This window comes from Carettochelys insculpta, chromosome 8 (genome assembly GCF_033958435.1).
Source record: "Carettochelys insculpta isolate YL-2023 chromosome 8, ASM3395843v1, whole genome shotgun sequence".
Lineage (NCBI taxonomy): Eukaryota > Metazoa > Chordata > Testudines > Carettochelyidae > Carettochelys > Carettochelys insculpta.
The window spans coordinates 73,934,545-73,960,443 of NC_134144.1; the positions used below are offsets into that span (position 1 = coordinate 73,934,545).

General features: G+C 60.7%; 1 protein-coding gene across 1 annotated transcript in view; it reads left to right on the plus strand.

The window, feature by feature from the left end:
• The first annotated feature begins 19,613 nt into the window (after positions 1–19,613).
• The window catches only part of WNT10A (Wnt family member 10A), a 41,927-nt gene continuing 35,641 nt past the window's right edge, over positions 19,614–25,899 (plus strand). Inside the window, exons 1-2 of the mRNA XM_075001043.1 lie at positions 19,614–19,831; positions 23,267–23,529. Of these exons, the coding sequence (XP_074857144.1) occupies positions 19,614–19,831; positions 23,267–23,529 (481 nt within the window). The remainder of the gene's footprint in view (positions 19,832–23,266; positions 23,530–25,899) is intronic.

Consider the following 25,899-nt stretch of genomic DNA (forward strand, 5'->3'; position numbering starts at 1 on the left):
TGCAGCCCCACCTGTCTTGGGCTCCCTCCAGCCCCTGGACGTTGCTGAAGCCCTGGGTGCTGGGCCCAGGACGGAACGGGGACCCTCTGCCCAGGCGAGCTCAAGCTCTGGGCTGGCAGGAACTGGGGGCTCAGCTGCAGTCAATTGTCCAACTGCAGCTGCTCTGATGGCATCCAAGCCTTTCACCTGGAGCACCAGGAGCCCCTGTGGGGACTCGCTGGCTAGGCCCGATGACTCCTGTGGCTACGGCCCAGCCTGGCTGGCACAGCTGTGGCTGCGGAGACACTGACGTGGCTACAGAGCCAACCTACCCTGGGCAGGCTGGGCTCTCTGAGCCCTGTCCACACCCGCCTCCCTGCAGCCACCCCTGCCTGAGTCGCACCCAGACTGGCGTCACAGCCGGTCTTCAGCTAACGTGGTTCACAGCTGCTCCGCTGCCTGGTTGCTTCTCACTCTCCCTGCAGCACGGCAGGCGAGAGCTGGCCCCGGGGCTGGCCCCATGGTAAACGAGGGCCCCGTCACACAGCCTACACCTGCAGACTGGGAAGTGGCTTCCTTAGGGAGGATCTGAGGCTGGCTGGGTTATCTGGAGCGTCACAACAGAGGCATTCGGTCCTGTAGCACCTCGGAGACACGCCACTTCTTAGGTGATGAGCTTTCCTGGGCAAGCCGAAGTGGGTCTAACCTGCCAGAGCTCACTGCTTAAGACATGAAATCGGTAGTCTCCAAGGTGCTGCAGGACAGCTCGTCCCCTTGCCTAGGAAGGAGCGCCGCGCAAGGGGATGGAGGGGCCAGGGTGGACCCCAAGCGAAATGTGAAGCAACAGTGCGACGCCGTTGCAAAAAAGGCCAACGTCAGCCTGGGCGGCGTTAACAGGCGCATGGCCAGCAAGGCACACGGGAGTGTCCTTTCGCTCTGCTCAGAGCTCAGCAGGCCTGAGTTCGAGTGTTGTGTCCAGTTCAGGAAGGACGGGGAGAGGGGCCAGAGAAGAGCAACGGGAGCGATAAAGGTCTAGAGAACAGCCTCTAGCAGGGAACTTGAAGGAACTGAGTTTATTTAGCCTGGGGGCAAAGGAAGGGACAGAGGTGGGGATGGGATAACGACTTGCTGGTACCTAAAAGGTTTTTACAAGGAGAAGGGGAAATGTTTCCTCTGGGGGCAGGACAAGGAGCACTGGGCTTAACCTGCGGCCAGGGAGGTTTCGGTTGGACATGAGGAAAAACTTCCAGCCTCTCAGGGTGGTGAAGCACTGGGCTACGTCGCCCGGGGAGGCTGTGCACTGTCCGTCAGTGAAGATGGCTGACAGCAGGCCAGACACACACCTGTCAGGGGTGGTCTAGCCCCGGGCTCCGCGACTTTCCTCAGCGCAGGCCGGAACGGGACCTTTGCAGCTCGCTGCACGGGCCGAGCGCCGGTGACACTTTTAAAGTCACCAACAGCCCTGCTCACAGCGGCGTCTTTAACAACCCGGTGACGAGGCAGAGCCGTACCGGTCAGGCGGGGGCGGCAGCATCGGCTGGGCTGCTGTTAATCCACAGGGCCCTGGCTCTGAGCAAGCTCCCGGCTGCGTGGGGGAGAGGGGTCGGGGCTGAGCTCCCGCCTTGTCCACCTCGTGTGCCGAAGGAAACCGGCTCATGTGCCCGTGCCGGGGGCTGCTGGGCCCCAGTGTAGATCCTGCTCGGCCCTGCCGTGATTGCGGGGGGCTGGACTAGCTGGCCTCTTAAGGTCCCTTTCAGTCCTATGATGCTGCGGAGGAGGAGGCAGCAGGAGCCCAGCGTCCCCCACTGGCAGCTGGAAGCTTTGCAGTTCCCCAGCGGCGAGAGACATGGGCTGTCCCTGTCCCGACGCACAGGGCAGCCAGGGCTCTGTGGGTCTGCACAGGGCTGTGTGTTGTGGGTGGGGGAAGCACCAGATGGGGAGAAGCGGGAGGAACCCGGCAGCAGCGCAATGGAAGGGTGGGGTCAGGTGTGACCCCTGCCGCCCTCTCCTCCGACCCCCTGCATGACGCTGGCCAGAGGGTTTCAGGCAGGGGACCCATCCTGGGCCCACTCTGGCTGCAGCAGGTCAGTCTGGGGCTGATGAGGGGGCAGAGGACAGGGAGACCCAGGGACCAGCGAGGCCTCTGCAATGGGAGGGGACTGGCGATGCAGGAGACACCGGGCGAGGGACCCAGCCCCAGGCTGCAGAGGAAGACAAACCCCCACAGACCGGTGTCAAATGCTTCCCTGGCCCCACATCTGGCCAGCAGTCTGGCTGTGGGCCAGCACAGGAAGGGGTCTCTGGGAAGCCAGTCTGTGAGGCTGCAGAGAACACCCCACTCCAACCAGGTGCTGCCCCAAGGGCACACCAGGCCCAGGAGCCTGCGGTATAAATTCCTTCCTCCCCCGCACTTCTGCTGTGCTGCCTCTGGCCTGTGGCTGCTCATCCCCAGCGGAGCCCCCCCACCCCTCCACTCTCCCACCCACAGCCTGCTCTGCCGCCCCCCACTGCTCCCGGCCCAGCCTTGCTGCCCCGGTGCCCGGCTCCATGTCAGCCCTGAGAGCCTCTGCCTCACTGGCAGGGAGGTGCCACCTCTGACTCCGAGCAGGGCAGACAAATGGGGAGTGACCTAACAGCCCAGGAGCCAGGAGCCAGCACTGCACCCAGACTGGCACTTGGGGTGACCCAGAGCTGCTCCTCATGGCTCCCCCAAGAGCTGGCCTGGAGCTGAGCTGCAGAGTCCTGGAAGATTAAAGTGTCCCCTGGTCCTGTGCTTTGGCAGCTTCCCCCACCCCTTCTCTGTGCAGTGGAGGAAGGGCTGTGCCATCACAAACCACTCCCCAGTGGCCACCCAGCCCATCACCATGGACTTAGGGCACTGGGGTTAGTGTTTGGAGCTCCCTGTTTCGAACTCCTGCCTGATATCCTGAGCAAAAGGAGACTCTCTGCAGTACAGGGCCTATGACACACGATAGGGCAGTTCTGATGCCAGCCAGAAGGGGGAAGAGGTGCACATAGATGCTGCCCCAGCCATGATGTTGGGACCCAGTGATCCACAGTGCACAAGGGGAGGCTGCTCTGCTCACACCCTGCTTGGGCTGTTGGTTCCCGCGTTTGGGAAGCAGCCGCAAGGCCGCAGGTGTGAAACGACCACTTGAATGCCAAAACCAGTAACGAGCTGCAAGGAGCAGAAGCCGCCACTTTGCAAGCCACCGGCTGGCTGAAATACCGGCGGGGGGGCTGCACTCCCGTCCCTGTGCCCATCCCCAGCACAGCTGGCACAGGCTCTGCCCGGGCACAAGGAGCAGAGCACACGCTGCTGAAATGCACATCTGACTGTGGGCACCACAAGACACAACCCCCTGCACAGACGGCTTGCAGGAGCGGTGAGGGCTGAGCTTCCCCACGGGAGGGGAGCTGGATTTGGGAGCGGCTGAAGGATAGCAGCCTGCTACTGCTGCAAGCTATTAGAGTTCCGGCACTCCTCACTCATGCGGCAGAGGCCTCTGTTTGGACCGGAGGCTCCTGGCTGCAGCCTCCACTGCTGACCGGCACTGGGGCCTTTCTTGAAGTCAACGTAGGCCGGGTTGTCATCTGACGCAACGCCGGCGCGACGGCAGGTTTCCACCGATGTCACCGAGTGTGACCTCCGAGCCCGGAGACAGAGCAGGCTACGGGGGAACGGGAGCGACGCTTCCAGCCCCCCACTTCCGAACAAACTTCATTTCCTGCGCTCAACCGGTGCAGCCGCCCGCAGGCAGCGAAACACACACCTGAGGTCGGCTGGTGCACCCATCTGTGTGTGTTCACGTCCTTGCTCTTCAGGGGAACGCGCCGCGGCTCGGTTCACATTGTGAAACCTCCGCCGGCGTCCCCAGGGACCAAAACCAGCTTCTGCCGGCAACCCCGCCAAACCGCTACCCGGAGCCTCTTCCTTTTGTTAAGGGAAAGCGCGTCACTCCCCTGCCCGTCACTTGGCCTCCGAGACAGCCAGAGAGATTCTCTTAATCAAAACTTGCCAGAAAAAAATTCCCCTTGGCGTGAGCCCAGAGCTGGGGCATGGGAGTCGCCTTCCGAACTTTTGGAGGGAATGCAAACGGGCAGAGGATGGGGAGGGAGAGCTCGGAATGGGAGCTCTGGGAAGACAGGAAGTGAAGCTGCAGGCTGAGCCCTTGGGACAGGAGATGATAAAATCCGGGATGAGTTTGCAGGGAAATTGCTGCCCCGGGGGCTGAAACAAACACAGAAACTAGCTAGCTGGAGGGGGAGGGCCAGAGAAGAGCTGTGGAAATGATCAGGGGGCTGGGGACCACGTCAGGGCAGAAGATTTAACCCTGAGCCAGCAAAGGGCTGGGCGCGTGTTTGGGTACCTTGCCAATTCGGGGTGTAAAGGAGCAAATCTGGGGCTGGGGGGTGGGTTTGGGCTTGGGGGAGGGGGAGAGAGAGAGAGAGCCTGGAAACGGGGGAGGGGTGCAGAGGGTTGAAGTGAACTTTGCCCCTCCCTGCTGAAGAGCTGGTCCCCAGGTGCAGCGTTTTCCTGGTCCTCGTTTGCCCTCCAGCCCAGGGGTGCGAGTAACTCAAACTTCCCAACTGGTACAAGCCGGTGCTGGCGCTGCCCTTCGAACAGGTTCACGCGGCGTGGGGGGTGGGGGAGGTTAGTTATGAGGGGCCGTCTTGCAGCCATGTGCACTGCGGCTCCTGGGGGATGATTTTGTACCCGACTTTGGAGAAACGCCTCGTCGGTTGCAGACCCCTGGCCCGGGTGAACGCCGGTGAAGGGGAAGTGAGTCCACAGAGCTCTTGCCTGGGGGACATCACCAGCAAGCACTTTGAGCCCTGTGTAGAGGCCTAACTAAGAACAAGGTGTGATGGAGTTGGGGGAGCGTGTGTGTGTGAGACTCAGGCTGGATGTGTGTGAGACAAGCAGAGCAGCTCCCAGCGGCTAAGGATGACCCTGGGGCTATAACCTAGGCTGGCAGGTAACACCTCTGCCCTGCACACAGAGCAGGGAGGAGCCGAGCTGGGTTTGAATCGGAGGTGGCAGTTAGAAGCTGCAGGGAGAGGGACTTGGAAGAAGCCAGCCTGGTTGCGGGGAAACTACACCCCAGAGGGGCCCCCCTCGGGCTCCTCTCCCCAGGACGGGTTGGAATGACTGTCTCTGATTGCTGCACTGACTCTTCTGTGAGAAAACTGGGCCTCTGTCGCCTCATAAACTTCCTGTTCTACCTGCTGAGTGAGAGTCGCTCCTGCCTGCGGACAGGGGTGCAGTGCATGGGGACCCCTGAACCCCATCACACAAGGAGAGGCACGACCCCACCATAGGAAGCCTGGCAATGGCCAGAGAGTGAAACCGAGGAGGCCATGGTGCTGCCCTGCCCTGCCCTGGGAGGGGTAGGTGTCCCACGGAGCCTAGGCTGGGAGAAGAGGAAGGTCTCTGGGATAAACCTCAGCTCCAGCTGGTGCTCGCGATGTGTCTGGCTCCTGCAGCGCCGCATGGAGTGACAGCCAGACTGTTCCCTGAGCAGAGGGAGCCATCTCCCAGCTGGGCACCACAACCGCACGAAGCTCCCACCAGCCGAGCCTGGCCACAGCCCGGGTGTCTTCCAGATGGCACCCAGGGAGAGCTCTGGCGAGCTGGGAATGTGGCTTCTTGGAATGCACCAGACCACAGCCCCAGCTGGCCCCATCCCTTAGTCACTGCGGCCAGGGGCAGAGCAGAGCGTGAGTCACTGAAATAGCCCCACCGTCCCCCGCCCAAACCAGCTGCTCCCTCAGGGTTGGGTGTCTGCTGGAGAAGCCCCCGGCACTGAGCTTTGGGGCCCTGTACGGGAATAATCCCGCACTGCTTCTGTGGTGTCTTTCCGGAGGATCCCAGGGGCGTTAGAGCCGAAGGATGTACAAGCAGGCGGCCAAGACCCAGGCCTGAGCCGGCTCGGCGCTCCAGCGCCAAGGTGCTTGTGGGGCTGCTCCATAAGCTGCTCTGACTGGACAAGTGGGGGCCGGGGGGTGATGGGCAGCCCATGCATGAAGCGTGGGGCGGCGGCCAGGCGGCTGCCACGTACACGGCAGCGGGGGCTGCGTTGCATTGCCAGGCTGGGCGAGGCCCGCTGCGGCTTGCGGTGCTCGGGGCGAAAGGCAGGAAGGGAAAGGAGATTACCGTAAGCCAATCAAGAGCCCCCGCCCGGCATCTGCAGCTAGCGGAGGCATCAAGAGCCCGGAGAGCTCTGAATGGTGATTGGCTGGTGACAAGGTCACATGATGGACCCAGGGTACAAAAGCTGGGTGGGTGTGCAAGGTGCTGCAGGCACTGGGTCATCCCCTGACCTGAGCCTCCCACAAACAGCTGATGTTGGGGCGGGGCGGGGCGGGGCAGGGCGTGGCGCAGCGTGGTGGGGCGGGGTGGGGCGGGGCAGGGCGTGCCGTGGCGCAGCGTGGTGGGGCGGGGCGGGGCAAGGTGTGCCGTGGCGCAGCGTGGTGGGGCGGAGTGGGGCAAGGCGTGCCGTGGCGCAGTGTGGTGGGGCGGAGCGGGGCAGGGCGTGCCGTGGCGCAGCGTGGTGGGGCGGGGCGGGGCAAGGTGTGCCGTGGCGCAGCGTGGTGGGGCGGAGCGGGGCAAGGCGTGCCGTGGCGCAGTGTGGTGGGGCGGGGCGGGGCAGGGCGTGCCGTGGCATGGGGGTGCGAGGCTGGTGGGACACCTCCTTCCCCTTCCCCAGATTAACCCAGCAACCCTCTGCAGCGTGCCCTGGCTGCTCAGAGCCCCCTGCCACTTCCTCAGCCAGGCTCACACCTGAGCACCCTCTCCTCCCCTGCCAGCCGGAGCTGCAAGAGAGGGCAGGCGCCAGGTGTCTCCCCTGACCTCCTGGGCCAGGCCTGCCTGCCTGCCTGCAAGGCCTCTGAGCCTCTTCCCTCGCGGCTGGTGTAATGAGGCTGTGTGGTCAGCACAGAAGCCAGGCTGCAGCCCCGGGGTTCGGAGGGCCACGGCCCCAGTCAGGAGCACTCGAAACACAGAGGCTGGAGAAACAGGAGACATAAGGGGGCAGCTGCTGCTTTTGGATCCAGAGTGTCTGTCCTGTAGCATCTGGCATTGCTCCAGAGTTCCCCAGGGACCTGAGATGATCGGGCCCTGAAGGCTTTGGGGGGAGGTACCTTGCACCTGTCTGGTGCTGAACAGGGGGTGCAAAGGGAGTGTGCCTCACACCGAGGAAAGGAGCATAGCGTGAAACCAGGGGAATCACCCCCACTTCAATCCCAGCCTCTCCATTGGGTACTGGTCCTGCCATGTGCCCCCTTAACCCTGCCCACGTTACACATCCCAACAGCCACGCTGGTCCGTCGAGCCCAGCGTCCTGCCTGCCGACAGCAGCCAAAGCCAGATGCCCAAGAGGGAGCGGACTGAGCAGGGAATCATGAAAGTGCTCTCTCCCCATCATCCATCTCCAGCCTCTGCAAACCGAGGCCAGGGAGGCCATTCCTACCCAGCCTGGCTAACGGCCACTGCCGGGCCTCACCGCCATGGATGGATCTAGCTCTTCTTGAACACTGGTCATTACCTACAGCCCCCAACTCAAACCACTGCAAAGGATTATTAAAGACCTACAACCTATCCTTAGTCAGGACGCCACACTCCAGAAGGCCCTAGATGACAGGCCTGTTCTCTCCTACAGACACCTCCCAACCTTATGAGGATTCTCACCAACAGGCACAATCTATACCCCAGAAACACCAGTCCTGGCACTTTTCCTTGCAACAAAACCCACTGCCAGCTTTGTCCACATATCTATTCTGGAGATCCCACCACGGACCTAACCAGGTTATTCACAGAATCATGGGCACATTCTCACGTTCCTCAATTAACGTTATATATGCCATCATGTGCCAACAATGCCCAGATACTTTGTATATTGGACAGATTTCAAACTCCCTTAGACAAAGAGTTAATGGGCACAAAACAGACATAAAGGAAATAATTTTGAGGCACTTGGAGGAGGGGAGAGTGATCAGGAACAGTCAGCCTGGATTCATGAAGGGCAAGTCATGCCTGACCAATCTGACTAGTTTCTACGATGAGGTAACTGGCTCTGTGGATAGGGGAAAATCAATGGATGTGATTTATCTTGACTTTAGCAAAGCTTTTGATTCGGTCTCCCACAATATTCTTGTCAGCAAGTTAAAGGAATGTGGGTTGGATAAATGGACGGTAAGATGGATAGAAAGCTGGCTAGAGGGTCGGGCCCAGCAGGTAGCAATCAACAGCTCGATGTCGGGATGGCGGTCGGTTTCTAGTGAAGTGCCCCAAGGTTCGGTTCTGGGTCCTGTTCTGTTCAACATATTTATCAATGACCTGGACGAGGGGTTGGATTGCACCCTCAGCAAGTTTGTGGATGACACTAAGCTAGGGGGAGAGGTAGATACGCTGGAGGGTAGGGACAGGGTCAGACTGGGCTGCAAGAAATCTGATGAGGATCAGTAAGGACAAGTGCAGAGTCTTGCACTTGGGCTGGACAAATCCCAGGCATTGTTACAGGCTGGGGTCCGACTGGCTCGGTAGTAGTTCTGCAGAAAAGGACCTGGGAGTTGCAGTGGGCGAGAAGCTGGACATGAGTCAACAGTGTGCTGCTGTAGCCAAGAAAGCCAATGGCATGTGAGGTTGCATCAAGCGGAGCGTTGCCCGTAGATCCAGAGAAGTGATTATTCCTCTTTATGCGGCTTTGGTGAGGGAGCATCTGCAGTGCTGTGTCCAGTTCTGGGCCCGCAGTTACAGGAAGGATGTGGACACACTGGAGAGGGCCCAGCGGAGGGTGACCAAATAATTAGGGGGCTGGAGCGTATGACCCATGAAGAAAGGTTGAGGGAATTGGGACTGTTTAGTCTGCAGAAGAGAAGACTGAGGGGGGACTTGATAACAGCCTTCAACTTACTGAAGGAGGCTCAAAGAGGCTGGAGAGAGGCTGTTCACAGAGGTCCCGGATGGCAGAACACAGAACGATGGTCTCAAGTTGCGGTTGGGAAGGTCCAGGTTGAACATTAGGAAAAACGTTTTCCCTAGGAGGGTGGTGAAGCATTGGAATGTTCTACCCAGGGGAGTAGTGGAGTCTCCATCCCTGGAGGTGTTTAAGTCTCAGCTCGACAAAGCCCTGGCGGGGCTGATCCGATGGGTTTGGTCCTGCTTAGAGCAGGGGGCTGGACTCGATGGCTTTTTTCGGTCTCTTGCAGCTCTATTGTTCTATGATAAAAACACTCCTGATCCACAAACCTGTTAGCCGACATTTTAATGGCGCGGGCCATTCTGTTAATGACTTAAGAGTTTGCGTCTTACTGAAGAGGAATTTTCAAACTACTTTGGAAAGAGAGGCTGCTGAACTCTCTTTTATATTCAAATTCGACACATTAACACATGGTTTGAACCAGGATGTGAATTTTCTGGGTCATTAAAGGGGCTCTTTTACATACTTGGCTTAATCTAATTCATGACTCCCCCTCCCGCCCCTCTGCTCTCTGATTTGCTCACCTTGATACTTTTTTTTCTGATTTGTCCACCTTGATTACTGTTTTTGGTTCTCTGTGCCTTAAATATGGAGTCTGTTCTGGTCTGGCTCTGGGCTGAAGAAGTGGGTCTGTCCCACGAAAGCTCATCACCTAATCAGTTATTTGTTAGTCTTTAAAGTGCTACTTGACTGCTTTTTCTTTTTATTTTTTTGAACCCTGTTAAAGTCCTGGTCTTCACAGCCCCTCCAGCAAGGAGTGCCCCAGGCCGCCCAGGCACCGCGTGAAGGAAACTTCCTTTTGTTAGTTTTACACCCGCTGCCCATGCAGTGCAGTGGGTGATCCCTGGTTCACTGACACTCCACCGCCCCAGTAGATGCACTGATGAGGTTTTCGCCACTTTGTGCAACGAGGGGTAAGCTAAGCTAGTGCGTGGGTGGCCTGAGAGGCCCTCCTTCAGCTCCGTGGGCTGCCAGGTTGTCGTACCCAAGCCAGCCTCCTGGGATAAGGCAGTGTGTTAAGTGTGCTTGTGTGTCTCACAGACAGTGTTGGGGGTGCGTGGAACACACCTCACTCCACACGCCAAGGCTTTATGTGCGTCTCACTTGAACAACACTGGTGGGACAAAGTGACGGGGATGAAACCCTGGGGGATCTGGCAGCCCTGCGTGTGGGCAACTGGGAACAAAACGTCTCGTGGGCCACATGTAGTCCCCTATGGGCCCATCGCTGACTGTCCGTCGCACCCATTTTGCAAACCCCCAGCCTGGGTCTCACTGCAGTGTTCCATGGGTGTGACCCTGAGATTTCCCTGGGCACTGGCCCTTCTGCCTGAGTACAGCCCATGAAAGAACATGAGCTCTCCTCGGCCTTGCTCCCTGCTTCGGGGAGGGCTTGGGGTCTAGTGGTTGGAGCCAGAGGTGTGTGATCAAGTGGGCGTGTGAGGATTTTATTCCCCTGGTTCGGTTGCAGGTGTTTCCTACTGTCCTGTAGTAACACCAGGTGGGTGCCTCAGTTTCCCTAGAATCACAGAATCCCAGGGCTGGAAGGGACCTCAGGAGGTCATCTAGTCCAGCCCCCTGCTTCAAGCAGGATCAACCCCACTAAGTCATCCCAGCCAGGACCTTGTCCAGCCGGGACTTAAAAACCTCAAGGGATAGAGAATCCACCACCTCTCCAGGCAACACATTCCAGTGCTTCACCTCCCTCCTGGGGAAGTAGTTTTTCCTAATATCCAACCAGTTTCCCCAAGCTCAGACCTAAAGCTCCTCTGCAGCTTGTCCCGCCTCTGGGCGACACTGATGACAGTGGGTCGGGTGCCTCTTGCGACCAGCCTGTCCCAGCTGCGGGCAGAGCACCCAGGTCCCAGCAGGGCCCTTCCCCACAGGGCTGGGCTCTAAAGCTCAGCCAGCTTTGGCTGCTCTCCCCTGGATCCTCCAACTTGCTCACATCTTGCCTGGCGTGAGCACCCAGAAGGCCAGTGAAGGCCTCACCGGTGCTGGGCAGCTCCTTCCCGTGTCTAATCCCCCGCAGATGAGAGGAGCTGTACACACAGTGGACGTGTAGCCAATCTGTGATCCCCGCTAACTGGGGCCCTCTAATTTTTTCCATCCATGGGTGGAATAAATGTTCTGTGGGTGGCCGTGGGAACTCTGCCAGTCAGCTGGGCAGCACCCCACCTCTCCTGGGTGCTCAGCTTACAGGGAACCCTGTAACCCCCCTAGATCCTTCTCAGCAGCGTGGCCACCGAGCCAGCCAGTCCCCCTTTGTGCTGGTGCGGTTGAGTTGCCCCGGCAGGGCTGTGCGTCGCTCTCTCTCCATTTCACCCAGCTGAATCCAGAGCGGTTCTGGAATGAATCAAATTCCAATTCAATATTAGAAAAGGTTCAGAAAAGGGCACGAAAATGACGAGGGGTTTGCAACGGGTCCTGTATGAGGAGAGGTTAAACAGACTGGGACTTTTCAGCTTAGGAAAGAGGAGACAGAGGGGGATTAAGGTAGAGGTCTGTAAAATGATGAGCTGCGTGGAGAGGGTGAATAAGGAAAAGTTATTTACTTGTTCCCAGAATATCAGAACTAGAGGACACCAAAGCTGTGTCTACACGTGCACGCTACTTCGAAGTAGCGGCACTAACTTCGAAATAGCGCCCGTCGTGGCTACACGCGTTGGGCGTTATTTCGAAGTTAACTTCGACGTTAGGCGGCGAGACGTCGAAGTCGCTAACCTCATGAGGGGATCGGAATAGCACCCTACTTCGACGTTCAACGTCGAAGTAGGGACCGTGTAGACGATCCGCGTCCCGCAACGTCGAAATTGTGGGATCCTCCATGGCAGCCATCAGCTGGGGGGTTGAGAGACGCTGCCTCTCCAGCCCGTGCGGGGCTCTATGGTCACCGTGTGCAGCAGCCCTTAGCCCAGGGCTTCTGGCTGCTGCTGCTGCAGCAGGGGATTCATGCTGCATGCACAGGGTCTGCAACTCGTTGTCGGCTCTGTGGATCTTGTGGTGTTTAGTGCAAGTGTGTCTGGGAGGGGCCCTTTAAGGGAGCGGCTGGCTGTTGAGTCCGCCCTGTGACCCTGTCTGCAGCTGTGCCTGGCACCCTTATTTCGATGTGTGCTACTGTGGCGTGTAGACCTTCCCTCGCTGCGCCTATTTCGATGTGGTGCTGCGCAACATCGATGTTGAACATCGACGTTGCCAGCCCTGGAGGACGTGTAGACGTTATTCATCGAAATAGCCTATTTCGATGTCGCCACATCGAAATAGGCTACTTCGATGTAGGCTTCACGTGTAGACGTAGCCCAAGTGACATTAATGGGCAGCAGGTTTAACACAAATACAAGGAAGTTCTTCACCCAGCGCACAGCCGACCCGTGGAACTCCTCGCCACAGGAGGCTGGGGAGGCCAGGGCTGGAACAGGGTTTAAAAAGAGCTAGATCTGTGGGTGGAGGTGAGGTCCCTTAATGGCTGTTAGCCGGGCTGGGGAGGAATGGTGACCCTGGCCTGTTTGTCACAAGCTGGAGATGAATGGCAGGAGAGAGATCACTTGATCGATACGTGTTCTGTTCACTCTCTCTGGGGCGCCTGGCACTGGCCACCGTCAGCAGACAGGACGCTGGGCTGGATGGACCTTTGCGCTGACCCAGTGTGGCTGTTCCTATGTTATGGTCTAATACGTTTTAGTGACACACAGTTCCAGATTTTAACCCTGGACTTCCAAGTGCCTGCAGCTCCCTCTGCCCCCAACCTCACCCCCCACAGCTTTTGCAGGTTCTGGCTACTCCATTGTCCCCAACTTTACAAACATATGGGACTGCTCCAGCCCAGGAGTGACCCCTGCAGAACCCCACCGGCTACCCCTCCCCACCTGTCGAGAGCCATTGCGCACGACCCCTTAACCAGCTGTCACCCACCTTCGAGTCCAGGGGTCAGCAGCCCCCCAGCGCATGACCTGATTTCCTTCCACACGCAAGGTGGGAGCTCAGCCCCCCCATCTCCCACGCAGCCGGGAGCTTGGTCAGAGCCAGGGCCCTGTGGATTAACAGCAGCCCAGCCGATGCTGCTGCCCCTGGCTGACCGGTACGGCTCTGCCTCGTCACAGGGTTGTTAAAGACGCCGCTGTGAGCAGGGCTGTTGGTGACTTTAGAAGTGTCACCGGTGCTCAGCCCGTGCAGCGAGCTGCAAAGGTCCCGTTCCGGCCTGTGCTGAGGAAAGTCGCTGAGCCCTGGTTTAGTTATTACAGCTATTGGCTGATGGGGCCCACACCCAGGACCCCCTGGTAATTAGGGGACCCCCAGCAAAATGGGCACCAACTGCCCCGACCTGCTCCACCCACCCAGTGCTCCTGCCAGGGAGCAGGGGAAACCCCAGAGCCCCGACCCTAATTCCCTGGCAGCAGCAGTGTGGAGAACGGTGCAGGGGTGGGGGCGAGAGGCCCCCACTTGCTCTGGTCCTAGGCCCCATAAACCCCTTGCCTGCCTGTGACCTCATCTCCCTAGTTCATTTATGTGCCAGTCTTTGGCCCTTCAGAGACAGGCAGGGTTGTGTCGCTGAGTGGCCCAGGACCAAGGCATCTCGCTGTGGTGCTGAGGGCGTGGGATGAGAACAGGGGCTCAAAGATGCCCAGGCAGGGAACTTGTCTCCTGGCCATCCCAGGCGCCCCACAGCCATGGGTCCAGAACCTCCAGGGTGTCGAGCAGAAAGCTTCTCCCTGCAGCTGGCACCCCCAGCGCCCAGTGTCACTCCAGGCAAGGCTCCCTGAGTGCAGCTGCCAGCCAATATCCTGCAGAGGAGGGCTGGGACATGCACCACAGGGCAGCTTGGGTCAGCGCTGGTCCTGCCAGAAGGACCCCGGGGCTGAGCCAGTGTCAGGGATGGGAAGCCCCCAGAGCCCTTCTGGAGGCCTGGGGAGGTGCCTGTGGCTCCCTGCTCGGCCCAGCAGCTCCCAAGCAAAGCTGGTGCTGGAACTAGCCTGGCCCCAGTCCTGCGGGCTCCCAAGCATCTGGCGTGTCAGGCGGCAGCCCCAGAGGTGGTGGCCGCGGCTCCGGCAGGCGTTTGCCCACACCCATGCCAGGCGTTTGAAGCTGCAGGCGGCGGGCGCTGCCAGCCCCACCCAGGCAAGCCGGGGAGGGCGTGTCGCTGGGAAGGGTGGAGGAGCTCCCCAGGAATGCAGCACCACGCAGAGCCTCAGAGCAGCCGCTGGCTGGCGAGGCCACCGGACTGGGTCGGCCTGGCTGAGTCAATGGGCCGGGCTGCGCCGGTGAGAGATGCAGGAGACCTGTTAGGCCCCCCAGGGCATCGCCAGGGACCAGGGCTGGGCTACTTGCCCCAGCGCGTCACCTGTGCTCTGTGCAGGTGGGAGTGAACTGCTCTGAGCAGGGGCCCAGCCCTTGCCTGGGGGTGTGTCCCTAGTCCCACCCCCCTCCAGAGAACAGCTGCCCCCCGCCCCCGGGCATGGTTCCCTGCTCCAACTCCCCCCTGCTCTGCCCTCCAGAGCGGCAGTCCTGCTGGCCCGCCAGCTGGGCTCGGGCCAGGCTAAGCCGCTTCCCTCCCGCCTGCAGTTCTTGTGGCCACACTCGGGAGCGTCAGTCTTTGTCACCTCCTGGTGGCTGATCCCTTTCGAGAACAGGAGTCTGCTACTGCTGCCAGCTGGAGGAGCAGCTCCCTTAGCGCCAGCCCTCATCCCCGGTCAAGTTTCCTCTCCTGCTGTCGTCCTCGGAGCCGGGAGGAGTGTGGCCATGGCTGTGGCCAGGGCTGCAGCAGGAAGTGCCAGTGGCAGGGCAGGGAAAAGAACCCCGGAGTCCTGCACTCACCTGCCTTCGGCAGCAACCCCTCCGACTGGCCAGGCTGCCTTTCCGGCACCAAGGGAGCGTTGCACGGTGGGATCGTCCTGGCCAGTCAGAACTTCCCAGCAGGAGCCTGGGTCCTGGGGCTGCCTGCAGCTGCCCCCTGGCTGACCAGGTGGGGGGCCGGGGGAGCGTGCAGCTGCCTCTGCTGGTGCTTGAAATGCCTCTGGGGGGCTGGCTTAGAGCAGCAGCCTCAGGAGGCCGTGGGCATGGGCCAGGATGTGGGGCAAGGTAAAGCCAGCTTGGGGTAAGTGGCTGCTGCTGCGCTACAGGCTCAGGCCTGGTGGGCGCTGGGCCCTGCAGGGACAGGGGATAACACCGTATAGAGGGGTGCACACAAGCTGCAGGGCTCCCTGCTTTGGAGGCTATTCCCACAGGGATCCTTGGCCTGACTCAGGTGTGCAGCAGTGGGCCTTGCGAGCTGCTGGGACGGGCCAGGCACTGTGTCCCAGCCAGCCCTCGCCCGCCAAGGGAGGCATGAGAACGTAGGAACGGCCACACTGGGCCAGACCGAAGGTCCATCCAGCCCAGTGTCCTGTCTGCCGACAGTGGCCAGTGCCAGGCGCCCCAGAGGGAGTGAACAGAACACGTATCGATCAAGTGATCTCTCTCCTGCCATCCGTCTCCAGCTTGTGACAAACAGAGGCCAGGGACACCATTCCTCCCCAGCCCGGCTAACAGCCATTAATGGACCTCACCTCCACCCACTGATCTAGCTCTTTCTAAACCCTGTTCCAGCCCTGGCCTCCCCAGCCTCCTGTGGCGAGGAGTTCCACAGGTCGGCTGTGCGCTGAGTGCAGAAGAACTTCCTTGTATTTGTGTTAAACCTGATGCTCATTAATGTCTCTTGGTGACCTCTAGTTCTGATATTCTGGGCACAAGTAAATAACTTTTCCTTGTTCACTTTCTCCTCACCCCTCGTAACTTCATACGCCTCTATCATACCCCCGGCTTTAGTCTCCTCTTTTCTAAGCTGAAAAGTCCTCGTCTCTAATCTCTCTTCATATGACGCCCGTTCCAACCCCTCGGCATTTTAGTCGCCCTTTTCTGAACCGTTTCTAACGCCAACATGACTTTTCTGAGATGAGGAGACCACATCTGGACGCAGTACTCAAGAGGTGGGCGTACCGTGGTTTTATACAAGGGCAATAAGATAGTCTCCGTCTTATTCTCTATCCCTTTTCTAATGATCCCAACCTGTTTGCTTTTCTGCCTGCCGCTGCACACGGCGGGGATGTTTTCAGAGAATGAGCCTCGCTGACTCCAAGATCTCTCTCCTGATGAGCTGTAGCTAAAGTAGCCCCCATGACGCTGCAGGCATGGTATGTATAGCCACATCGGGTGCCTGGGAACAAGCCCTGGGTGGGCTCCAGCACTCGGCGGTGTTGATGCAGGGATGTCTTGTGACTAAGACACCTGCTGAAAGCCCATGAGGAGCCAGGAACCCCGCGAAATGGGGGCGTGGGGCAGGCTGCGTACTATGGAAAGGGCAGGGTGGGGGAGTAGGACACAAGGCCAGGGCCCTGCATCAGATTGACCCTGGAGACAGGCGGCCGCCTCTCACTCCCTTACTGGATCCAAGGCCGTAGGGACGCTCAGCCGGGGCATGGTGATGTGAGAACCTGGATAGCTCCTCAGCACATGGCAAAATGCAGTGAACCTGGTTCATCACCCATGCACCCCTCCTCCAGCCAACGTACGCACGAGCAGCCACACCTCCTGCACACTCGCCACCAGCACAGCCACATGCCTCAAGGATTTACACACACCCCCTACAAGCACCCCACACACACTGACACTCCCGCACACTCATCACCAGCACAGCCATACACCTCGATGATTTACACCCACCCCCTACAAGCACCCCCCGCACACTGACACTCCTGCACACTTGCCACCAGCACAGCCACACGCCTTGGGGATTTACACACACCCCCTACAAGCACCCCCCACACACTGACACTCACCACCAGCACAGCCACATGCCTCGGGGATTTACACACATCCCCTACAAGCACCCCCTGCACGCTGACACTCCCGTACACTCACCACCAGCACAGCCACATGCCTCGGGGATTTACACACACACCCTACAAGCACCCCACACACACTGACACTCACCACCAGCACAGCCACATGCCTCAGGGATTTACACACACCCCCTACAAGCACCCCCCGCACACTGACACTCACCACCAGCACAGCCACATGCCTCAGGGATTTACACACACCCCCTACAAGCACCCCCCGCACACTGACACTCACCACCAGCACAGCCACATGCCTCGGGGATTTACACACATCCCCTACAAGCACCCCCCGCACACTGACACTCACCACCAGCACAGCCACATGCCTCGGGGATTTACACACACACCCTACAAGCACCCCACACACACTGACACTCCTGCACACTCGCCACCAGCACAACCACATGCCTTGGGGATTTACACACCCCCTAGAAGCACCCCCACACACTGACACTCCTGCACACTCGCCACCAGCACAGCCACACGCCTTGGGGATTTACACCCTCCCTACAAGCACCCCCCGCACACTGACACTCCCGCACACTCATCATCATCAACACAGCCTCACACCTCGGAGATTTACACACACACCCTACAAGCACCCCCACATACTGACATGCCTGCACACTTGCCACCAGCACAGCCACACGCCTCAGGGATTTACGCACACCCTACAAGCACCCCTCGCATACTGACACCTCCCCCACTTGTCACCAGCACAACCCTGCGCCTCAGGCATGGTTTCCCAAACTGGGGGGCATGAAGAAATTCCGGGGGGGGGTGAGGCAACCCAGCCCCCCCCCATCTTTCCCCTCATCCTTTGCTTCTGGGTCTCAGCCCCTGCCATTTTATGTTGATTGACCCGGCACAGCTGCTATAAAAAGCAGGCAGCCGGCGAGGACCCTCAAGCAAAGGTGAGCGTGGGATGGTGGCAGGGGAGGAGGATGGGCTTAGAAGTGGGGCTGGTGGTGCCTGGCTTTGTGAGAGGGGAGGGGCTCGGGCGGGCAGCTCATGGGGCTTAGGAGGCCAGCTGGCTTGCAGAATTCATGGGGCTTGGGTGGCTGGCCCCAGCAGCGTGGGGCTCAGGTGGGTGGGTAGGTGGCTGGCCCCAGCAGCTGGCAGGCGGGCAGGTGGCTGGCCCTGGTGGTTTGGGGCTCAGGCGGGTGGCTCTGGCAGCACAGGTCTGGGGCAGGCGGGCAGCTGTCGCAGGCAGCCCTGGCAGTTGGCATGGGGCTCAGGCAGCTGGCCAGCTGGGGCTACACCAGGTACCCAGAAGCAGCCAAGAAAAACTATTTGTGCTTATTTTTCATTTTAAATAACATTTTAATATCAAGTTTTTTGTGTTTATTTTAAATTACAGTTTGAATTTCTTGTTAAAAGTGGGTTGGATGATGGTAAAGAGGAGGCAGGGGTGTGAGGGTTACTCAAAAATCAAAAGAGGGGGGTGATGCTGAAAAGTTTGGGAACCACTGGCCCTAGGGGATTTACACACACCACTTACTGGCACCCCCCCACACTCTCCACTAGCACAGCCACATGCCTAAGGGATTTACCCACACATCCCCCTACAAGCACATGCTTACACATTGCACACGTACATGCACACTCATCCCTGCACACCCCTTTGGATGCATGCACACTCACACCAATGCCCAGCCCCATGTGCCCACGCACACAAAGCCACTCTCCCCACGTGTCTGGGCAGGCGCTCACATCCATGTGCACAGAGACCAAATCACTGGATATCCATGCGCTCGCACACAGATGCAGACCCCTGTATACTGACGCACACCCATCCATGCATAGCGGACAACTGTGTACTCCCACATATCCATGTGTACATATCCATTCCTACACACATGCACAGCTCTGTAAATTAGTGCACACACAGCCTTGTACACCTCCATATGGCCTTGCACACAGACGTACACACACACCCTCACCCACAGTGCACAACTCCATGCTCGTGCACTCACATCCTTGCACACATGATGCACAGCTCTGTCTGTGCACACACCTTGCACACACAATGCACACCTCCATACGGCCTGGCACACACAGATGGGCACACCCACCCCCTCACACAGTGCACAACCCCATGTTTCTACACTCACAACCTTGCACACGTGGTGCACACCTCTGTGTGTCTCTACATACATACCTTGCACACAGAGATGTGCGCACACATCTTCTCACAGTACACAACGCCATGTTTGGGCACTCACATCCTTGCACACGTGATGCACAGCTCTGTGTCTGTCTGTCTGTGCACACACGTACCTTGCACCCACAAATGTGCACACATATCCTCACACACAGTGCATAACTCCATGTTTGTGCACTCACATCCTTGCACACGTGATGCACAGCTCTGTCTGTGCACACCCATCCGTGCACATCCCATATATCCCCGGGCTTACAGCTACCTACCCCTTACACCATCCATCTGCACACGCCCAGCCGCGCACACCCACCTATACGCCCCCGCCCAGCCGCCCCGCCCGCCGGGCCGCGTGTGCCCCGCTCCCCGCCAGCCTCGCTGCCGCCGCCGCCCTCTACCCCGTGCTCCGGCTCCGGACGTGCCGGGACTCGGGCTCCCAGGAACTCCGCGTGCGGCGCGAGTCCGGGCAGAGCCGCCGCCGCAGCCCCCGAACGAGCCGAGCCGGGAGCCGCCGCAGGGCAGCAGCCGGGGCTCCGCGTGCGCCCAGCTCCGGGGACGCGCCGATGGAGTCGGAGTGAGAGGAGAGGAGGACCGAGCCGAGCCGAGCCGCTCGCGGGCCATGCGGGGCTCCGGGCCGGGGGGCGCTGGCCCTGGCCGCCCGGGGCCGCCCGCCCGGGGAGCCGCCGCGGCGCCGGGAGCCCAGGGACCCCCCGGCACGCAGACGGCCCCCCGGGCCCGAGCCTGGCGCCGCCCCGGGCCCCCCGCGGACGAGCTGGGCCGGACGCCGCTGCGCCCCGGGCTCTGCCCCCTGCTGCTCCTCAGCCTGTGGGTGCCCAGGTGAGAGCTGCGGGGCCGCCCCGCGGGGAGGCGGGCATCGGCCCACCAGGGCTGCGGCGGAGCCGCGTCTACACGCGGCCCGAGGGCGCAGCTCCCCGCAGGTCTCCGGCCGGTGGCCGGGGAGTGCACGGCGCTGCAGGGCTGGCCCGGGAGCCGCGCTCGTGCGGCGCTGCGGGTCCCTGGGCTCGGGGAGGGCCCGGGCCCCGCCCAGTACCTCCCTGGGGCCTGGCGCGGGGAGCTGGGCGCAGGCCCGGCGGGTAACTCCGCACCCGGGAGGCTGGACCGCTTCCAGGGGCCGGGGCAGCCCGAAGGACGCGGCGCGGGGGGCAGGTCCCCCCGGGACGCGGGGTTCGAATCCCCGAAGTGGGCGGGGGCCGTCCTGTACCCCCGGGACTCCAGCGCCCCCCGTTCGCCTCCCCTGCCCCCCTGTTGCCAGCTGCAGAGCTTGGGCAGGGCAGGGTTAACCCCCCCCGCGCAGCTCCTTCCCTGGGGCTTGTTCCGGCCTCTGTCGGGGCTGGGCTTTCCTGCCCCTTCCCAGGTAATTAGCTGACGTGGGAACGGGAGTTAATTAAGGCAGCAGCGCCGGGAAGGCGGGGGGCAGCGGCTCCGTGCGCTTTGCGTCCGCCCAGCCCGGCTGCCCCTTGCGAGGTGGGGCAGAGGTCGGGCTGGGGGACTGGCCATGGGGCTGCCTCCCTTGCTCGGGCCCTGGCAGGGCCGGGAGGGATTTGGGGGTCAGGGCGTGGGGCTGTTCTCGCTCTCGGGATTGGCTGCGCTGGGCCTGGCACCGTGCCCGCTGGAGGGGCGAGTGGAGGCGCTGGGCGTACAGCTGCAGCCAGGGCCCTGGCCTGCCCCAGCACAGCCGGCTGCCAGTCCTGGGCACTCCCGGTGCCCGCAGGTGCCTGCCCTCAGCTGGAGGGGAGCCAGGGGGTCTCCTAGGGCCCATCCCAGCTGGAGGCCCCAGGCAAGCTGGACACTGATTGCTCTGCCCCGGCTCAGGAGCCCTTGGATGGCAGGAGCGGCACCTGCCCCGTGCCAGGCCTGGCTCAGAAAGACTGGGGAAGCTGCACCCAAATCAAGAGCTCTGGAAGAGGTCCCTGTCCCAGCCTGGCTCGCTGGCGGTGCCCCATTGGGACCATGGCATCGTAGGGGGGAAGGGATCTCAGCAAGTCATGGACCCCAGCCCCCTGCCCAAAGCAGGATCAACCCAACGAAATCCTCCCAGCCAGGACCTTGTCCAGCCGGGACTTAAAGACCTCTAGGGATGGAGAATCCACCACCTCTCTAAGCAACGCATTCCAGTGCTCCCCCATCCACCTGGGGAAAGAGTTTTCCCTAATATCCAACCTAGACCTCCCCCTGTAACTTCAGCCCATTGCTCCTTGTTCTGCCATCTGTCACCACTGAGAACAGCCTCTCTCCAACCTCTTAGAGCTCCCCTGCAGGTATCTGAAGGCTGCTATCAACTCCCCGTTCCCTGCACACTCTTCTGCAAACTAAACAAGCCCAAATCCCTCAGCCTGTCCTCACAGTCATGTGCTCCAGCCCCTTCATCATTTTTGCTACCCTCTGCTGGAACCTCTCCAATGCACCCACATCCTTTCTATACTGGGGGGCCCAGAACTGGATGCAATACTCCAGGTGTGGCCTCACCAGAGCTGAATAAAGGGGCATAATCACTTCCCCAGCTCTGCTGGAAATGTTCCTCCTAATGCACCCGATATGCCATTACCCTTCTTGGCTACCAGGGCACAGTGTTGACCCATATCCAGCCTCTCATCCACTGTAATCCTCAGGTCCTTTTCTGCTGTACTGCCAGTTTGCCAGTCGGCCCCAGCCTATGCCAATGCTTGGGATTCTTCCGCCCCAGGTGCAGGACTCTGCATTTGTTCTTGCTGAACCTCATCAGATTTCTTTTGGCCCAATCCTCCAATTTATCCAGGTCACTCTGGACCCCATCCCTACCCTCCAACGTACCTACCTCTGCCCCTCGCTTAGTGTTCACAATCCATTGAGCCCGGCGATCTAACCAGCTTTCCAGCCGCCCCACAGTCCGTTTATCTCATCCGTGTGTCTGTATCTTGCTGGCAAGAGTGCGGTGAGAGCCCATATCCGAAGCTTTGCTGGTGTCCGGGTGTATCACATCCACTGCTTCCCCATGGCCGCAGAGCCGGTTGTGGCGCCAGAGGAGGCCATCGGGCTGGCCAGGCAGGACTTGCCCTTGGCGAATCCATGACTTTGCCCTCTCCCAACTGCTGCACTAGGGGCTCCTTGAGGATCCCCTTCAGGACTTTGTGAGAGCCCAGTCAGAGTCCCTGCCAGGAGGGTCTCCAGGGCAGGGCACCCTTGCGGGCTTGACTCTGATGTTCTCGCCAGTTGTAGAGGGACAGGAAGGAGCCTGGGGTCACCTTTCAGCTGTCAGCTCAGACTGGCACTGCCCCCCTGGGTCAGAGCCTGGGCACCTGGCTGTCCCCACGCCCCACAGCAGCACCCCACAGCCCTGGACTCACTCCCTCTGCTCTGGGTTGGAGCCACAGGCACAGCTGTGCCCCGTGGGGCGTCCTGCTAGCCGGGAAAGCTCGTCAGGGCCTGGGACATTCATCCTCAGCCTGGCGCATCCCAAACCTCCCTGTGCCGGGGGCACAGCTCTGAGTGAGAGACCACTCCCCTCCCCCAGAGCCACTCCATGGCTCACCCAGCGCCTGCCTGTGGGACAGGTGCAAGCCTAGGCCTGGCCGGTGCCCAGACACCCTGGTGAGGCTGCGGCATGAACCTGGCTGGAGCAGCAATAGGCCTGCATCATGGCAGCCCAGCTGCAAAGGGAGCTGTGCCCATGCCTCATCCCCAGAAGAGACAGGGCCTGTGGGGCTGAGGCAGGCTGACGGGACGGATGGCTGGGCAGTCCGGGGGCACGGCGTGGGGGGTGACCTCCAGGGGGCATTGCCACAGAGCTCAGCCTCAGCCCTTCAGAGCCCCCAGCCCTCCTCCTCCTCCCGCGGGGGGGCCCAGCTGGGGAGCATCTGCTGTGAGAGTCTCTTCGGCTGATTGTGGATTAATTTCTCTGGGAACAGGGCAGGGGTTGGCTCCAGGCAGGCTCTTCCCAGGGGATCCCAGAGCTGGGGAGTCGAGCCGGGGGCCGGGTCTGGAGCCCCCCCAGCTGGCTGAGGGCATAGTCCATCTTACCCCTTGCCAGCACCTTCAGTCCTGCCTCTGCCTGCTTACCCCTGCCCCGGCCAGCTCCACCCCTCCCCAGCTCCCCTCTGGCTTCCTAGGCAGCCCCACAGCCCCTGCCCTGGCAGCCCCTCTCCCGACCCAGCTCATAGTCACTGGGTTGGCTTGCGGGTGGCCCCCATCCAGCTCCCCTTCTCCCCCGCAGATCCCTGGGGGGTCACGGGTCAGGGCAGCAGGGTTCTGAGCGCCCGGTTCTCTGCCTTGCAGCTCCTGCGCCAATGAAATCCTGGGCCTGAAGCTGCCATCGGAGCCGGTGCTGAACGCCAACACCGTGTGCTTGATGCTGTCTGGCCTGACGCGGCGACAGCTGGAGGTGTGTGTGCGCAACCCCGATGTCACAGCCTCCGCCATCCAGGGCATCCAGATCGCCATCCACGAGTGCCAGCACCAGTTCCGGGACCAGCGCTGGAACTGCTCCAGCCTGGAGACCAAGAACAAGATCCCCTACGAGAGCGTCATCTTCAGCCGAGGTGAGGGCCCCCTCCTCCCAGCCCCCGCCCTGCCTCTCCGCAGCGGGACAGGTCCCCTCCCAGGCAGCACGGCCTCGGGCGCAAGCTCCATGGGCCAGCACCCGGCTGAGACCGGGGGAGCCAAGGAGACCCGAAAGGGCAGTGAAAATGATTCGGGGGCTGGAACACACGACCTATGAGGAGAGGCTGAGGGGTTTGGGCTTGTTTAGTTCACAGAAGAGGAGACTGAGGGGTGATTTAATAGCAGCCTTCAACTTCCTGAAGGGGAGCTGTAAGGAGGCTGGAGAGAGGCTGTTCTCAGTGGTGTCGGATGCAGAACAAGGAGCAATGGGCTGAAGTTACAGCAGGAGGTGTAGGTTAGATATCAGGAAATACTCTTTCCCCAGGCGGGTGGTGAAGCACTGGAATGCGTTGCCTAGAGAGGTGGTGGATTCTCCATCCCTTTGAGGTTTTTAAGTCCCGGCTGGACAAGGTCCTGGCTGGGATGACTTACTGGGGGCTGGTCCTGCTTTGGGCAGGGGGCTGGACTAGAAGACCTCCTGAGGTCCCTTCCAGCCCTCAGATTCTGGGATTCTATGATCCTAAGATCTGGCCTGGTCCAGCAGCCCCAGCCTGGAAACCCCTTTATGTTCACACAGCCAAAGCCTGTATCTTCTGAGCCCCTGCACTCCCAGTGCCAGTCCTTGCAGCAGATCCCTCCCAGCCCTGTCTCTGCCTTCCTCTTGGGCCGCAGGGGATGTTCCTCCTGAGAAAGTGATGGTGGAGTCTGTCCCAGGAAGTGCCTTGGAAATGCAGCCAGCTCTGGGGTGGGATGTGGCAGCTGGTCAGCGGCAGTGCCGCACAACAGTTCAGGACAGGATGTGAATGGGAAGCTGGTTCCCACAAGGAACTGCTGGGGAGAGGGGTGTTTCTGGGGGACCATCCCTCATCGGGGCGTTTGGCCCAGGAGCTGGGGATGCCACCCCTCCGACTGGTCGCATGGATGGAGCCACCTGTCCGGAGACAGCCCCAACACAGCCTGCTGCAGCCCAGCTGCTGAGGAACATGGAGCTGCACCAGCCCATCCCCCGGCAGCCATCCCCCACCCACCAGGGCAATAACTCTGTCCTGGGATTGCCCCAGGGACTGGTCCCAGCTCCAAGCCACAGCCGGCTGGGAACAGCGTCCTGTAGGGGGCGCCGGTGAGTGCAAGAGGCAGACCCGGGGGGGGCTGCTCTGCACAGCCTGAAACGGCCTTCCCTGTGACCCACAGCCCCTGGGGCACTGAGCCCCCCAGCGTGGTTATGGGCGACGCCCCAGGCACCGGCAGCCTGCGTGGTGCTGGGTCAGAGCTCCCTGCATTTTCTGTGCCAGTGTTGATTGCTCCTGGCCCCTCTGAGCACAGCCTGGTGCCTGCGTCCAACCCTGCAGCCCCAGCTGTCCCTTCCCTGCGCTGCCCAGCACCCAGGGAGCACGCCAGGGAGAGGTTAGGGCAGAGCTTTGATCAGCTCTTGCAGCTGCTCTGAGACCCCAAGGGCTGCGCCGTGCTGGGTGTCACGGAGTCAGGGGGTCCCTGGCCCTGCCCACACCCGCAAGCAGACGTGGCTCTCGCTCCCCAGGGGAACAGCCGGGGGTCAGGTGACAGGGACCCAGCGTAGAACAGACTGGTCAGCACAGGGACCAGAAGCCATCAGTAACATCCAGCTTGGGGAGAGGGGCCCAGAGGTGTCCCCGCGCTGGGCCCTGGTCCCCTTCCTCCCTCTCCAGCCAGACCAGACTGCCCCACCCCCCAGCCCAGTTCCAATTCACACCAGCCCGGCCCCTCCTCTGCCTCTGTCCTGTTTCCTGGGGAAGAAAGGGGTAACTGCTTGCCTGGGTTACGAAGAGCAGGGATGGCCATTGCCTACCTGTGAGACGTCATCACACCCAAACTCCTGTCCCCTCTATGCACTGATGCTGTGCCTGGGGCAACTGAGGCACCACGAGGGAATAAAATCCTTACACCTGCCTTTGTCACACTGGGGTACCCCAGCGCTGGGTTCCCATCAAGGGAAAGAACTCTGATTTTCAGGCCATGTAAGAAATGGTCTGTGGACACGGCTGCTGTGTGGGAAAAGCCCCAAAGCCCAGGGACACGGGGGCTCCCGAGCCAGGCCAGCACTGGGGGAATACATGGCTACCTCGGGGAGACCCAGAACTCTGAACCCTTCCAGGTAGACTCTGCCCCACCCGAGCCAATAGGTTTGCTGTCCCCAGGCAGACGTCCTGGGGGCAGGGGAGCTGGATTGGATTGGGGTTTGCTCACAGCACAGCGCCCGAGGAAGCCAAGTGTCCCAGCACAGCTGTAACGAATCCTCAGAGCCCGATTCCTTCCCTGTTTGCTGCAGACCG